The sequence below is a fragment of the Neofelis nebulosa genome, chromosome 15, assembly GCF_028018385.1.
Source record: "Neofelis nebulosa isolate mNeoNeb1 chromosome 15, mNeoNeb1.pri, whole genome shotgun sequence".
Classification (NCBI taxonomy): Eukaryota; Metazoa; Chordata; class Mammalia; order Carnivora; family Felidae; genus Neofelis; species Neofelis nebulosa.
In genome coordinates this window covers 63,611,020-63,627,442 of record NC_080796.1, presented here as the reverse complement: position 1 = coordinate 63,627,442, position 16,423 = coordinate 63,611,020, and the positions used below count along the sequence as shown (strand labels likewise).

Below are 16,423 nucleotides of genomic sequence, written 5' to 3'. Positions count from 1 at the left end.
GACTGGCATTGGTGTCCAACACTGCAGTCAGCCATTGTTTGCAGCCTTAAATCTTAAGGCTAATGCCCGGTCCTTTGATATGTAGGTTTGAGGGTATTTGCCTCTAGTAGAGATCAGTGTCATCAAAAATAAAGTCTGACTCATCATGGACCCTGCTTCATCTTTTCTGTTCTTTTCTTTTTTTTTTTTTTTAAAAGCCCCGGAGGATAGTTTTGAAATTTCTTCATTTACACTTGCACCTTCATTTGATGGCTTAATGTTATGGTAAACAGTGTTTTTAAAGTACCACCTGCACTCAAGCCACTTCTAAAGCTTTCTCTTTTAATAGTGAGAAAGCTTTTCCCTGAATGCTTCTTTGTCTCATGTACATGAACGAACACACTGGGAGAAATCACCACCAGGTGGTGTGATTTTTCAGTGTTACCCTAATATTATTTCGTTCTTTACCAGGCATGATTGAGTCAGTTCATGTTATCAAAAATAAGTATAACAGAACAGAATGTATGCATTTTTGGCACAGAGTGGCTCCCTTTGTGTATTTTCCTTTACTGTATAATAGGCATTTATATGTGTATATTAACATTCGTGGTTGTGTATTTTGAAGGAGTAGTTTTGAGTGTATGTAGGGTTTTTCTTTAAGATTTTATTATTTTTTTAAGTAACCTCTGCACCCAGTGTGTGACCCCGAGATTAAGAGTCACATGCTGTACCCATTGAGCCAGCCAGGTGCTCCACGTGTATGTGGTTTTTGACTTACATGCTAACTTCAGAACTTAGCCCCCATGTAAAATGCAACTCTGATGTAGCTTAAGGTGCTTCTTAGCTATCCAGGTAAAGATGTCTTAAAGACCATTCAGAATGCTGGGTCTGGGGTCAGGACAGAGTCCTGGCCTAGAGATGAAACATTTTAGAGGTAATGCATGTGACTCATGAATATGGATGAGATTTTGAAAAGTTAAGTGGAAGACCATTGAAGAAAAAAGTCATGGGGAAGGTATGATGTGAGCTGGGTTTTAAATTTGGAAGGGTTTCAGTAGGGTAGAAAGCATCCTAGGCAGAAGGAAAGTATGACATTGAGAATAAAAATAGCACAGTTATTCACTATCCAGAACATATCTCTAGGTTTATTGCATACACCTTTATATAACCATTTGCCCATAAGTATGTAATTTTATACAAATGGAGTTGTTCCACAGTACTGAGTTAAATTTGTATCAGTGTTTCGTGGAAGTCTTCCTTGTCAGTAATCGAGATATTGTCTCCTCTTTTACAAAATTAATAATACCTAAAACTCCGTGATACTTTTTCTCAGGCTTTGTAACTAAAAGCTTTACACATATTTATTACCTTTATTTTCTCATCACACTGTTGGGTTCAATACAGTTATTCCTGTCTTTTAGTTAAAACCAGAAACAGCTTTTGTAAGTAATTCAGGGTCGCAGTATGTGGTGGAACAATGATTTATTCTCAGATATATTGGATGTGTCATAATTTCTTTAATCCTCTAATGGTTAAGATTTAGATCATTTTCAGTTTTTTACTGTGATAAAAATGCTCCAGTGAAATATCTACCTACGTCTGTTTTTATTTCTGTCATTTTTCATTAAGATAAATTGTTAGGAGTGAGGTTATTTACTTAAACTTTTTAAGGGATTAAAACTTAAAATTTTTTTAGCATGGAATGTTATAAGACAATGTGTATAATTTTGTGGGAAGACATTTAACATGAATTAACTATTTCATTCACTTTTGGTTTTCTGTCTCTGTAGCCAACTATTCCTTTTAAGGAAAGACCAGGTCCTTCTTTGGATAATACTTGTGCTACATCTGAGGATTCCTTGGTCCTTTACAACAGAGTGGCTGCTCAAGGGGATGTGGTTCGTGAATTAAAAGCCAAGAAAGCAGCCAAGGAAGATATAGATGCGGCTGTAAAACAACTTTTGGCTTTGAAAGCTGAATATAAGGAGAAAACTGGCCAGGACTACAAGCCTGGAAATCCTGCCGCACTGGTACAGAATGTTTCTTCTGTATCAGTAGCACGTCCTCTGGAGAGTAAATCTCTGTATGATGAAGTTGCTGCCCAAGGAGAGGTGGTTCGTAAACTGAAAGCTGAAAAAGCCCCCAAGGTCAGTATGCTGGAATGAGTCGAGACAGCATTGTGAGGAAGCTCATGAATTCAGATGGTCTAGGATGGTCGCGTCTCATCTTCTGTGAAGACATACTGTGTATAGACTGTCTGCTTGAATATTTTGGCGGAACAGTTAACACCTACTGATGCCTGCTGTGTGCCAAGCTCGAGATAACTAGCAAGCAGCAGCTCACCATCTAGTTGGGAGAGGTGTCAGGGAAGAAACATACACGCCGTATCCCATGTGACGCGACTGTAGTCCTGTATGACGTGTAAACTGTTCTCCCAAGTGTTTGTGGTTGTTAAGTGGCAGGGAAGGAGGAAGCAGTTCATAAAGGATATTTAAAATAGTCCTGAGGTAGAGGAAGCCCTTTATGGATGAACAAAGTTCAGGGAAGGTACTCTTTAAGTGTAGATCCGTGCTTCTCAAGCTTCATTGTACATCAGAATTACTAGAGAGCTTGCTAAAACACCGATTGCAGGGTCCCACCTCTTGAACTTCTGCCTCAGTAAGTTCACAGTATGCAGAGAGTGTGCACTTGTAAACAGTTGTCCAGGGGATGCTTGTGCTGCTGGCCTGGGGCCGGGTGTGGAAGACACACACTGGCGAGGCAGAGAGGTATGAAGGTTCAAGGTGTATTCAGGGAGTAATGGGTTGTCAAGAGGTTTTGGACCAGTGACTATTTCTCATTCTTCTCAGGGGAACCCTAAAGTGATACTAAGTTTTGACTAAAGTATACATATTATTCTTGTTTTAATGATATCTTTAGGCAAAACATTTAGCCAAATGGATGGTAGCACTGAGTATGGAACAGGATTGTTTGCTGTGAGAGATGAAAGGAATGGCATCTGTGGTAGAAAAGGGCCATATTTAATAATCAAGATGTACAGTTCTGTTCAAACAGTAGTGTAGTTCTAAAACATGACCCAACGAGTAGTGCTGTAACTGGATATTATAATTCAGTCCCTCGTAAACTTCCAAAATTATAGACTCTGGGCTGTGACAAGAACACAGAGGTATGGGGAACTCTTGGACTTGACTTCTGGTACTGGAGGGGATTTGTTGTCCCATCAGTGTCCTGGGCTTTGGTTGGAGAAGAATGGAATAGGAGGTTCCTCACCTCATTAACAGTTGCTAGGCCTCTGACTGGAAACTGTCCCCCTAAGATTCTTTCTTTCATGGACATTTGAGCTCTGCTGAAGAGAGAAAATGCTTTAGGGAAGTCTTAAGGTTTTGGTCCAGAAGTTAATGTTTTTCTCTCTATTGTGAAGTGTGATAAATCTCTTTTTTCTCTTTAGTGAGCCTGTTGGAAGTCCTGCAGAGCCATGACGATCTTAAAATAGCTCTGCTCCTAGGAATATATCCTGGAGCTTAGGACATAAATCCTTGATATCTCCCACCCTCTGGCAAGGTTAGGAGTATTTCCACTCTGTACATGATCCACTCTATAGGTCAGACACAAGCTATGGACCCCTCTCTAGATGTCATTTGAGGGGAAGAGCGTTGGTCTTTAAATTCCTTCATTCTGAGGGGCTCCTGGGCGGCTCGGTCGGTTAAGTGTCCGACTTCGGCTCAGGTCATGATCTCGCGGTTTGTGAGTTCAAGGCCCGCATCGGGCTCTGTGCTGACAGCTCAGAGCCTGGAGCCCGCTTCCGATTCTGTGTCTCCCCCCTCTTTGCCCCTCCCCTGCTCATGCTGTGTCTCTCAATAATAAATAAAGGTTAAAAAAAAATTAAATTCCTTCATTCTGAGTAGAGTATATTGAGATTCTGTGCTGACTATTGGACAGCTAATTATGTGTGGGGTAGTAACAGCAGTAACCGTTACATGTAGGGCAACAGCCAGCTACACCTCCCATCTCGTTGAGTAATGGATTATGGCATACTTTCCTGACACAGCATTGTCAAGCTTATGAAAAGTCCGCCTATGGGTAAAAAAATCTGTATCTTTGGTAATTAGTCAGATACTTTTACTAGGTGCTTTTTGATCATGGTGAATGTGATACTGAAATTAAGCTGACTTTAGTTTAACCTTGTTTTAATTGAATGCTTAAAATGCACCATAGCAGTGTTTTAAAATACTGCTTGTATTTTTTCTTCTCTAAATGCTAACGGTGGCACATAGTGCTCTTTCCTGTTCCAGAGAAGCAGCCCAATTGCTAGGAACGGACAGTGTTATTTAGACCACATCTGGCACTGTGGACTACACACCGGCGCTGTTCTTGCATTGACTCCTCCCCACAGCTTTGTTCAAGAGTGTCCAGATAATGCTCCCCTTTTTATTGGCTCGTTTTAGTAACCAGGAAGAAACTGGATCTGAAAGTAACTTCCTGAAGTTTACAAAGCCTGGATTCTAATTTTGCAGTCAAATTCCACGTTACTTCCCTTCAGAGGTGATGGGAGTGGTGTATTGCATTAGGAACACTAGAGAGTTCTGGTTTTACCAGTCTATTAATTTCTTAAGCAAGTCCGTACACATTTTGCATTAATAACTTGTCTAAGCCTCTTAATTCCATTTCCTACAAAAGTAGCTTCTGTTAAGTCACGTTCAGTGGCTAAGTAAGCGATAGTTACAAGCTTCAATTAGACTTTTCTTTTTCTGTTTGTCCATCCATCTGTTCTCCTCCCCCGCCTCCCTCCCCCCACTTGAGGATCAGATACGGGATTCTGTGTAGGAACTTGTAAGCATAAAGGCAGAGTATAAGCAACGGGTAGGCAAGGAATGAAAACCTGGAAGAACCTACCTTCAGTTTCTCCTTCAAGTCCACCTTCTGCTCCTCTTTTCCTTTTTCTCGTGCTCAGTAGGTTGTTACAAAACAGTGGATCAGGCAGATACAGTGTGAGTTGCATGTCTGAGAATACACCAAAGATAAAATAATTCTGCATGCTGAGTTATTTAAAAATGGAAGTCACTCTTCAGATTTGAAATACTAACTTTTAAAGCTCTAAAGTTATAGCTTCAAAAAATAAAACTTTGATAAATAATAAAACACATTTCTCTAATTTGAAATCTAAATGAATGCAGTTTGAACATGAAATTACAGTGTTGCTTGAAATGAGAGTCAGAAAATTAAGGGCTTTATGGAATACTTAACAACACTTTAAACTCTGGGACCGGGTTTGGCAAACTGTAGTCTGCACCTGTGTTTTGTAAGTGAAATTTTACTGGGACACAACCATGCGTTTTAGTTTACATATTGTCTAAGGCTGTTTATGGGCTATAATTGCAGAGTTGAGTGGTTATAACAGACTCTCAAAAACCTATAGTATTTTTTATTGACCTGGCCCTTTACTGGAAAGTCAGCTGACCCATCTCTTTAGAGGACAGAGTTTTGAGAAGCTTTATGGTAATGACTTTTTTAATTGAAATAATAAATGGCAGCAAAATCAAATGATTATGTTAAATAAAAACAATTTAGGGGGACCTGGGTGACTCAGTTGGTTAAATGTCTGACTTTATCTTAGGTTATGATCTCACAGTTTGTGGGTTCAAGCCCACATTGGGCTGGCTGCTGTCAGCACAGACCTGTCTTGGATCCTTTGTCCTCCTCTCTCTCTACCCCTCCCCTGCCCATTCTCTCTCTCTCAAAAATAAAAGAAAAACTTAAAAAAACAAAAACAATTCACAGTTGTTTCATGTTGTCATTGACAGCCTCTTTTTGTCCGATCCCGTCCCAGTGGACAGATGTTGATCATCTTTTACTTCTGCACTTACAGCATTTCGCTTCATGGCACGTTATTTATGCCCCCAGTAATTCATCTTCAATATCCCACCCATCTGTGCTCTTTTATATTTTATACCAGTGTTTGTGGTTTTAAAACCCAAATCATAGCTTATCTGTATTTAGCTTAAGGAAAGGAAACCCCATCGTTCTACCCCTTTGTCTGGTAAACAGGCTATTCTAGGAAACCACTGCCCCTCACCCCTACCCCAAATAGCCTTAAGAATTCTAAGGCCAAAAAATAAAGATTGAAGGGGGAGAATATAAGAAGAAACAAACCCATCCTTTTTCTTGACAGAGTTTGAGCTTCTTGTTTAGGATTTGTATGTGGTGGGTTTCTGCTATATCTGTATTTGGTACTTGATGCAAACTTGCTTTTGCTCTAAACAAGTATAAAACCATCCATCTTGTCTGTGAGACCGGACACTTCACAAGACTGACTACAGCTTAGGGATCTTCTAGGAAAATCTGAGGAGTTTGTATTGATTGATTTGTGTCAGAGAAAAGTAGCAGATACATTGTGATTTAGGTAAATGAACTATTAGCTGAGAAACAGCAGAACAGGTGTTCCAACCTGACTCTAGTCTGGGTCCTCTGTTGTGCTGGATTGGCTCCTGGGATTGGGGTTCCATAATTGGGCTGGTTGGGATTTCCTTACAAGGTTGGGATTTAAATAAATTTAAGTAGATTTAAATAAAATTTATATAAGGTAAATACAGGTTTCTAATTAGTTGACTTAGGAAAAAAAAGACCCTTCTTTGAAAACCTGTGAACTTTTAGTTCGCTAAATCTCCTAGCAGACTTTTTTGTATGAGACCGGCTTCATTTCTTTCTCTCCTCAACTTGGGAGGATTCCTGCTTTGGATTGTCATCCGTCCTCCCCCACCAAGTGAGAATCTGCTTCTGGAGTCATTATCACTGATGTGTGCAGGTGTAGTTCTCTCAAATTATGTTAGAAAGGAACAAAAAGTGGGAGAACGTTTGTTATAGAATTGGAAAACATTTTTTTAAAAAACTGTTTTCGCTGATAATTAAAGTGCTCAGGCCCTTTCGAAAGGTTCTGTTCTTAGAATTTTAAATTGGTAAAGTTCTAGGTTTTTCTTACTAAAGTTCTTTCTAGAACTTTCTAGAAAGGTTCCATCTAGTGGCTGCTGCCCACATGGCTGTTTGGGTACTTCTCAATCTGCACACAGCCCTATGAGTCAGCTCTCATCTGCAGATCGTGTTTACTTCCTCCAATTCCCATCTTAAACTTTCCACAGAAGTGTTCGTGTGTAGGCTGTTCCTTTCTCATTCATCTGCATCAACAATTATTTACTGAAAACTTTTCGTGTTTGATTTGGCACACGTTAGATAAGTTTAAAATGGTCTCTGTCGGGGCGCCTGGGTGGCTCAGTCGGTTAGGCGTCCGACTTCAGCTCAGGTCACGATCTCCCGGTCCATGAGTTCGAGCCCTGTGTCGGGCTCTGGGCTGATGGCTCAGAGCCTGGAGCCTGTTTCCGATTCTGTGTCTCCCTCTCTCTCTGCCCCTCCCCCGTTCATGCTCTGTCTCTCTCTGTCTCAAGAATAAATAAACGTTAAAAAAAAACATTTAAAATGATCTTTGTCTACTAAGAACTTAAAATTTATCAGCATACGCTTTGTAGGGTTCTGTTGTTTACTCTTGTATGGAGTAGTACCATCCAATTTCCCTTTGTAAATGCCTCTTATTCCAGAAAACTGGAATATTAAAAGACATTTTTTCCTCATTGTAGGAGTCATCATCAAGTAGAATCAAAGATATCTTTTGAAAATGCCATTTTCGTGGCATGGCAGGAGCGAACGGGACACTTAGATCATTGTTTCATACCTTCTGTGATGCTTGGCAAACTGTGAGGGTCAAGATCACAGACTCTAGAATAAACCCTAGATGAAATCCCGGCTCCACTGCCACTTAGTGTGTAACTTTGGGTAAGGTGCTTAGTCTTTCTAAGCTTTACTTCTTGTATAAAATGAGTCAGGGTTATTTTGAGAAATAAAACGATCCACGTAAAGCACTAAGCATAACGTCTAGTACGCAGTAAATAAATAGGCCATCAAATGATAGTGCTGATTTTTTTATATTGATAATTCTAATTCAAGAATCTTTAGATACCTTCTAAGTCATCAGATAAAACTGTATAGGGAGTAGTATAATTTCATTGTTTTGAAAAATAACCTGAATAGAAAACTTGGTTACCCACAGTATTCCATTTCTCAGTTGGAGGGGATATAAGTATATATAATTTAGTCTATTTTTAGAATATCATATAATAATGAAGTGATGGACACGTTAGAATTTTCTTCTTTATAATATTTTGAATTGTAATCTTGCCCAACAAGGTTTTTTTTTTTCCTTCATGAAGTGTGTGCCATTTGACTTCAGACTCTGGTCAATACTTGCTTATGGTGTAGATTGGAACTTCTTTCAAAGGCCTGTTTTTGTAGAAGTGGTTGCAGGAAAGTCCCTTAACTTTTTTCCCATTTTCTTTCTTTTAGCTGATGGAAGTTTCTTTTTCTTGCTTCTTTTATCACTAAGTGTGTCTTATTTCTTATGGACAGGTAGATTCTGCTGTGAAAATGCTTTTAACTCTTTTTTTTTTTTAGTTTTAAGTTTATTTATTTATTTTGAGAGAGATCATGAGCAGAGAGAGAGGGAAAGAAGGAGAATCCCAAGCGGGCTCTGCATCACCAGTGTGGAGCCCAAGATGGGGCACGAACTCATGAACTGTCAGATCATGACCTGAGCCCAAACCAAAAGTCAGACGCTTAACTGACCGAGCCACCCAGGTGCCCCCAAAATGCTTTTAATTCTAAAGACAGAATGTAAACAAGAGACAGGTCAGGGGTACAAATCAGGCAAGCTGCCAGCTTCTCTTTGTGTGATTTCTCCTCTTCTGTTTACTCCTTCTGTGTGGTACCTGGTGTGACAGACTCTACTTCAGTACCAAAACGTTGTATCATAAGTGACGAGGAAATGTCACTTGTTGATTCATAGATGCAAATTCTTTAAAGGTATCCCGGTGCTTCCTGTACGCCTTTGACCCCAGTTGTGGTAATCTTCCTGGTTTCTGTTGTGTTGCTTTTAGCTGTCTGGAGCATTGTCATAATGTAGCCGTGAAGCTTGGATAGGGTAATTTAGAAGCCCTTTTTCTCTCTGACTGATTGATGCCTTGCCTTTTCAGCGGTATCTTGGTCTGTGTTTAGACAGTACTACCGTTCAGGTAAGGCGTCCAGCTTGGGCCCTTTGCCTGTGTTGTCCTCTGCCGGCATCACAAGTGTCTCAGTTGGGCTGAGTGTTTCATTCTTTTTCATTCTGATTATGTTGAAGTATCAGAGGATGATGTATATAGGTTAATGTCTAATTAAAACCTCAGCACACCTGCCCATTGTATTATAAATTTTTAAAAGAATAATGTAACTGTTCTTTACTTGGGCCCGAACCGGTTTGTTTGTCTTAATGCTGTATTTAGTGTTTGTTTACTAGGCTAATGAAAATAAGGTTTGTATAGCAAAGCCGTTGAGCTGATCTTTGTTCTGATTTTGTAAATGCTGACTCCACTACTTATAGACCCAGGGCTTGGACACTGCCAGTTTGCTTGGATATTCTATTATTTATTTGTCTGTTTACATATGTAAAATGAGAAATTATGGTACTATATGTGTATGTGTGTTTACTTTTATGACTTGTATAGAGGATTATAATTTGATTTATGTTTTCAACATTTTTTTTAGCTTTGATCTGTTATTTTATGATTGAGCTCCTTTGTTGCTTGGGTTTCTCCGTGATTATTTATAGGAATACTTTGACAGAACAAATGATTTTTAATAATCATTGAAATTTTCAGATATTTCACAAAGTTTCAAATAATTGTTTTTTGTCTTTCATTTCAGGCTAAAGTAAATGAAGCTGTAGAATGCTTACTCTCCCTGAAAGCTCAGTACAAGGAAAAAACTGGGAAGGAGTACATTCCTGGTCAGCCCCCATTATCTCAAAGTTCAGACTCAAGTGCGACCAACAGCTCCGAGCCTAGGGGTCCAGAAACACCAGAAGCCAAAGTTCTTTTTGACAAAGTAGCTTCTCAAGGAGAAGTAGTTCGAAAACTTAAAGCTGAAAAAGCTTCTAAGGTTCGTGGGATATTTAGTTTGTATTTTTGTTTTTTACATTTCAGGCTATATTCTTTGCCCAGAACACTTTCTGGCCCATCAAATCTAAGTTCTGCTCACGTATTTCAGTTCTCAATTCTGTGTAGTAGAGAAGCCTTCGCTGACCATTTCTCTCCCCAACTAGATTTGACTGGACAGTCTCTTATATAAGACTCTGCCTTTGTCTGGCATAGTACTTAAACCCTGTGTATTTTAGCTGTTGGTTCAATTGTCCGTTTCTCTCTAGGTTGTGAGATCCTGGAGAATGGGGCCCTAGACTCTAGCAGTGCCTGGCTCATTGTAGGCCCTTGATGTCTGCTCTTTGTTTTACTCATTCTCCTAAAGCTGAATCAGTCTCAAATGGCAGGTTTTATTTATTTTGAGCTCTGGTGTAGTTTGTGCTAATTCTATTCACTTCCTAGGAGTAGGATTTTTTTGGGTACAGATTTGTGAGTGGGAAAGAGTAAGTCATTACAGGTTTTGAAGTTTAACCAGTAGTACAGAAACTTGATTACTGTTATTTTTATGATTGTGAAATGCTCAACATGTATAGTTTAATGGCTCCCAACTTAAATTGCAGTGGAGTGCTTGTTACATACTAGTGCTTTCTTACAGAACTTTCTCTCTGATGGCGGGCGTGTTGTGTAGCAGCTCTGTCCAGTACAGCAGTCACTGGCCGTGTGTCTCCATTGAAGACTTGAAATACGGCTGTTGTGACTGAAGAACTGAGTTTCAAATTTTATTTACTTCACATTTAAATAGCCGCGTGTGGCTGGTGACTGCCGTTCGGATAGTGCAGTTATAATACTGTTTTTCAGTCCCTCTTTTGCATAATTCTGTTCCTGTTTATCGTATTTTTTTGTTCTCAGTAGTTAGCGTATTTAATGTTCGCCACCCCTACCCTATTCCCCTCTACCTTTACTTGTGTTTTCAAATCTGCTTATGAAGCTTCGGAGATGGGTGCTTAGTCAGTGATTTGAATTAAATATTATCTTCTCTCTTCCTCTTTTGTTAAACTGAAGGAGCAGGTAGATACGGCTGTCCAAGAACTCCTTCAGCTGAAGGCACAGTACAGATCTCTGACAGGAGTGGAGTATAAGCCTGTCTCTGCCACTGGGGTCGAGGACAAAGATAAGAGAAAGAAAGAAAAAGAAAATAAATCTGAAAAGCAGAATAAACCTCAGAAACAAAGTGAGGGCCCAAAGAAAGACTCCTTAAAAAACCAAGGAAGTGGACTGTCATCAAGTGGAGCAGGAGAAGGGCAAGGGCCTAAGAAACAGACCAGGTAATAAAGCGTGGAAGCTTCAGTAGGAGTGAAGCAAAGCTCTGAATGAATTCAGCTCTTAAATGGCTTTTTTAAAAAACAAATTTTGCTTAGTTTAACTGTCACATGAGGTTGGAGAACGCTGGAAGTATAGTGCCAGCAGATAGCTATTGTCAATCTTCTGTTTATTTAAATAGGTAACAGATTCGTTTGCTTGGTTCAGGAATCTCAGAATATAAAAAGCTCAGTGAAGTCTCACTCTTACACTTTTTTGTCCTTTCTTCCCAGTTTCTCCTACCGCCATAACGAGTTGGTAACCACAGCTAGTCTCTTCTGTAACCAGTGACAGGTGTTCGTTTGGTCACACAGTAAAAACAAATATACGTAAACAATCCTTTTTTCCTCCCTTTTAACACAACTGGTAGCCTGACAGTAGTCATTGCTTTTTACCTTAAGCAAATTTTTTGAATGAAAATCTTTTATGGAATGACAACATCATTCTCAATAGGATTTTAAATTTGGTTGGTTAAATACAAAACGAAGGTGTTTTAAAGACAAAACAGTGGCATAGATGTTGTTTCAGTATGTTCCAGTTCGTAGGAATAATGTGATGCCCCTGTCTGTAATCCCCATGGCAAAATTAGAGTGAACTTTGTGCCAGCTTCCTTTCATGGCTTAATAAAAGGAGAAAGCTGCCACTAGCAACTGCTGTTGTGCGATCTTTTGGTTTTACATTTGTTTAGCTGATTTTAAAATTCTGCCTCTTAGTTCTCACATCATACATGCAGTATCTCCTTAAACAGAATATAACGGTGGTTTTTCTTGCCTTTTGACTGGGTGGTCAGATTTATAGATTATAAAATAATAGAAGAGAGAACAGAATCTCTCACCTTTTACCTCTTTGTGAAAGGGTCAGGTTTCATGTAGGCATCTTGTTGAGCTGTGTCAAAAGTGAAACGGCAGAGAAGTCAGATATAAATACATTAAGATTTTAAGCCGGTAAGCTTTGTTGGTAACTCTAAAACGTAACTAATGGGTGAATTTTCCTATGTGGATCATAAGCCACAGTGCTTGAATTATTACTGATGTTCCAAGAAAAGGATTCTCATCTGGAATAGTTTTTTTTTTTTTTTTTTAAATCGCAGATCTAACTTATTTTAGAAGCATCTGTCTGTGCAACTTGTTTTTTTTTTTTTAAACATTGATTTATTTTTGAGAGACAGAGACAGCATGAGCAGGGGAGGGGTAGAGAGAGAGGCAGACACAGAATCCAAAGCAGGCTCCAGGCTCTGAGCTGTCAGCACAGAGCCTGACTCGGGGCTCAAACCCATAAACTGCGAGATCATGACCTGAGCTGAAGTCAGATGCTTAACCAACTGAGCCACTCAGGCACCCCTGCAACTTTTATTTACTGCAATTAAAAGAAAAATTTGTAGGGACACCTGGGTGGCTCAGTCCGTTGAGTGTCCGACTCTTTGATTTCTGCTACGTCATGATCCCAGGGCCTTGGGATTGAGCCTCGTGTCAGGCTCCGTGCTGAGCTGGGAGCCTGCTTAAGAGTCTGTCTCCCTCTGCCTCTCTCCCCCGCTCATGCGCTCGGTCTCTTAAAAAAAAAAAAAAATTGTAGACCATGTAAAGCTTATTTATACACAGACAGCTATTGGTTTTTATACTTTTTGTATGTTACTTTCAGTGGGACACTGATCTTGCTAATTATAATTTTTTTCTGGATTGAGGTTGGTCAAAGATTCTTCTTTTTAGTGAGAGAATCCCATGTAAGTAGATTCTTTATTACAGATACATTGCCTTATAAATTATAAAGGACTCTGTAAAAGAGATGTCTGCATTAAAATCATAGCTGTTCTTGGGCTTGACTTTCCTAGTTCTTTGTGGACAGTACCTTACCACCTTTAAGAGATGGTGAAATTGTTTTCTAGGTTAAAAACTTTATTTTGGGAATGAATATACAAGAGAGATACATATGGAAATAACTCATACTGAAGAGAAACTAATCTGTTTTGAGGCTTATTTTCATTCAACCTACAAGCAATTGGTGAACGAAGGGATTCATATTTTATTTTTCATGCCTGCAGGTTGGGCCTTGAGGCAAAAAAAGAAGAAAATCTTGCAGATTGGTATTCTCAAGTGAGTATTTTATTCAGTTGATTTTTATGTTTTCAATTTCTCAAAGACTACGTTGTATTTAGGTTCTAACGTTCAGACAAAGTAATAATGTGTAATGTTGTTAGTAATATATAGTATAGTCCTTTAACGTGTCCCAGTTTTCAAAGCATGTTCACATAAAGCATCGAATTGAGAAGTAGCCCTATGAGATAGTCATTATTCAAGGTTGTTTGTTTTTTTTTTAACGTTTATTCATTTTTGAGAGACAGAGTGTGAGTGGGGGAGGAACAGAGAGAGAGGGAGACACAGGTTCCGAAGCAGGCTCTAGACTCTGAGCTGTCAGCACAGAGCCCGAGGCAGGGCTTGAACTCACAAACCGTGAGATCATGACCTAAGCTGAGGTTGGATGCTTAACCGACTGAGCCACCCAGGCGCCCCATGGGCCACTTAGGCTTTAAAAAAAATTTTTTTTAATGTTATTTATTTTTGAGAGGGACAGAGACAGAATGCGAGTGGGTTAGGGGCAGAGAGAGAGAGGGAGACACAGAAGCAGAAGCAGGCTCCAGGCTCCGATCAGTCAGCACAAGACCCGACGCGGGGGTCGAACTCACGAACCGTGAGATTATAACCCGAACCGAAGTGGGATGCCTAACCGACGGAGCCACCCAGGCGCCCCTGTTGTTATTTTTTAATGGTGAGGTAAAGGGATTAATCCAAAGTCACAAAGATAGTAAACAGGAGAAGCAAGATTGGAATTCAGATCTTAAGAGTTTAGGGCTTGGTGTTTCTCAGCCGAGGAAAGTCCATTTTACGGGCACAGTAACAGTGGAAGCCTTCAGATTTGAAGCTTGGTTATCATTCACTTGGCACTTGTAGTGTAATTTTGGTTTAATTTAGGCTTCACAGACTATATTTTTCTTTTAAAAAGGTCATCACAAAGTCAGAAATGATTGAATACTATGATGTAAGTGGCTGCTATATTCTCCGTCCCTGGGCATATTCCATTTGGGAATCCATCAAGGACTTTTTTGATGCTGAGATCAAGAAACTGGGTGTTGAAAACTGCTATTTCCCCATGTTTGTGTCTCAAGGTGCATTAGAGAAAGAGAAGACTCATGTTGCTGACTTTGCCCCTGAGGTAAGTCAGCTTGCTTTATTTATTTTTACAGTTTTCTCATCAACTCGAAAGTGTATTCTCAGTTCACACTTGAATGGTAATTTAAATGGCAAGTTACAACAACCAGTTTAGATAAATATACAGCCACTTTTAAAAGTATATATATATTTCTGTCTTCAGGGCAAGTTACAGTTCTGTTTGTTACATTAACTGGCTCTTACTTTTGGCTAAACATTTATACGGACAGTAAGTGTCTACTTTTCTTACCATGAACAGCGGCAATTATTTTAACTTGCCTTAATTTCTCTAGCAAAAATTGAAGTAGAGATTTGCCTGCATTAGTGCTGTTTTTCTAAACTGCTGTTTAAAAAATGTGCGGAAAATGATTTTCTCTTCTTAGGTTGCTTGGGTTACACGATCTGGCAAAACAGAGTTGGCAGAACCAATTGCCGTTCGTCCTACTAGTGAAACAGGTGAGGACGGGCCTTGGAGCAGGAGGACACTCACTGGGACACTAGAGGTGGCTTCTAGAGTCGAGTCTCAGTGTCTGTTCTGTGATATTTAGAATTCTTGTTGACGGTACAGAGTCGAATGAATGTTGATAAAGGTGAATGTATACTGAAGTTGCGTAGAATTTTATTCTGTGTGCGGTAGTCATTAGGATGAAGGTGGTTTTTTAAAAATAAAAAACACTAATCATTTTTGATTTGATGCTGTAGCTTTTCAGAACTTGCCAAGAATTTGATTCTTGGAATATTTTTTTAATGCTTATTTATTTATTTATTTTGAGAGAGAGTACGAGCAGGGGAGGGGCAGAGAGAGAGGGAGAGAGAGAATCCCAAGCAGGGTCCTCACTGTCAGTCCGGAGCCCGACATGGGACCCGAACCCACGAACCATGAGGCCATGACCTGAGCCAAAATCAAGAGTCCGACACTTAACTGACGGAGCCACCCATGCGCCTCCCTTGAAATTGATAATAAATTTGCAAGCACTAATGTTTTATGCCATATTTTCTTAGGAATTTTTAGTCATTTTAACACGACATTCATATTTGTATAGGTTTTTATAGGTTCCTAAGTGACTTCATTTCCATGGCGTGTTATTCTTAAAGTAGTGAGTGGGAGAGGTGGAGGCAGCTGTTGTCTCAGTTGTGGAGGTAAAAAGAGGTCTCTGAGGTTGAGTGGTTTTTCTAAAGTTACATGTAGTGAGTAGGAGTGCCACTTGGAGGTTTTGAGTTTTGGGGCTTGTCAGTGTTTTGCAAAGTGATTATCCATCTTTAGAATGAGGGATTGTTTGCTCTTTATTTCATACTCCTAGGGATAACTCTTGTATAATATAAGGATGCATTATTGAAATTATGACCCCAACTGTTTTCAGATAGGCAGAGTTTTATTTTAGTAATTCTAGGTAGTCGTGAGTACCTATAATAAGACCGACACCTTCCCTTAAATTAGCAGTTCATGATAAGAGCTTCCATACTTTGGATAGATGCATTGAATAGGTTTACTCTAAATAGATAAAATCTAACTTGCAGGATTCAGCAAGTTATTTAACTTCTCTATGCTCAGATTCTGCATCTTTAATGATGAGATTCAAGTATCTACTTTGTGGATTGAATGAGAATTGAACAGTATAATGATGCAAAGAACATGACATAGAACATGATCTATACTCTAAGATCTTCACTTAGTGTTTTTGAAAATAAAACAGCTAAAAAGCAGTCAAATTTAATGTCAAATGTAAATCCCAATGTAAAAAGAACATAAAATAAGGTCAAGTTTAGATAGATTTTCTTGACTAATCCGCTTTATGCAAAATATAACAATACCTTTTACTTACCATTACATACGTCAGATACACATTTACACAAACATCATTTTAATTTCTGGTAATTATGTTGTTG

At 39.2% G+C, this 16,423-nt stretch overlaps 1 protein-coding gene across 3 annotated transcripts in view; it reads left to right on the top strand.

Moving 5' to 3' along the window:
- Positions 1 to 16,423, top strand: part of EPRS1 (glutamyl-prolyl-tRNA synthetase 1) — a 72,659-nt gene that overhangs the window by 40,717 nt on the left and 15,519 nt on the right. For all 3 annotated transcript variants that reach the window (XM_058701758.1, XM_058701757.1, XM_058701759.1), the window contains 6 exons: positions 1,770 to 2,126; positions 9,763 to 9,996; positions 11,037 to 11,299; positions 13,372 to 13,423; positions 14,331 to 14,540; positions 14,920 to 14,992. In XM_058701758.1, the coding sequence (XP_058557741.1) occupies positions 1,770 to 2,126; positions 9,763 to 9,996; positions 11,037 to 11,299; positions 13,372 to 13,423; positions 14,331 to 14,540; positions 14,920 to 14,992 (1,189 nt within the window). The remainder of the gene's footprint in view (positions 1 to 1,769; positions 2,127 to 9,762; positions 9,997 to 11,036; positions 11,300 to 13,371; positions 13,424 to 14,330; positions 14,541 to 14,919; positions 14,993 to 16,423) is intronic.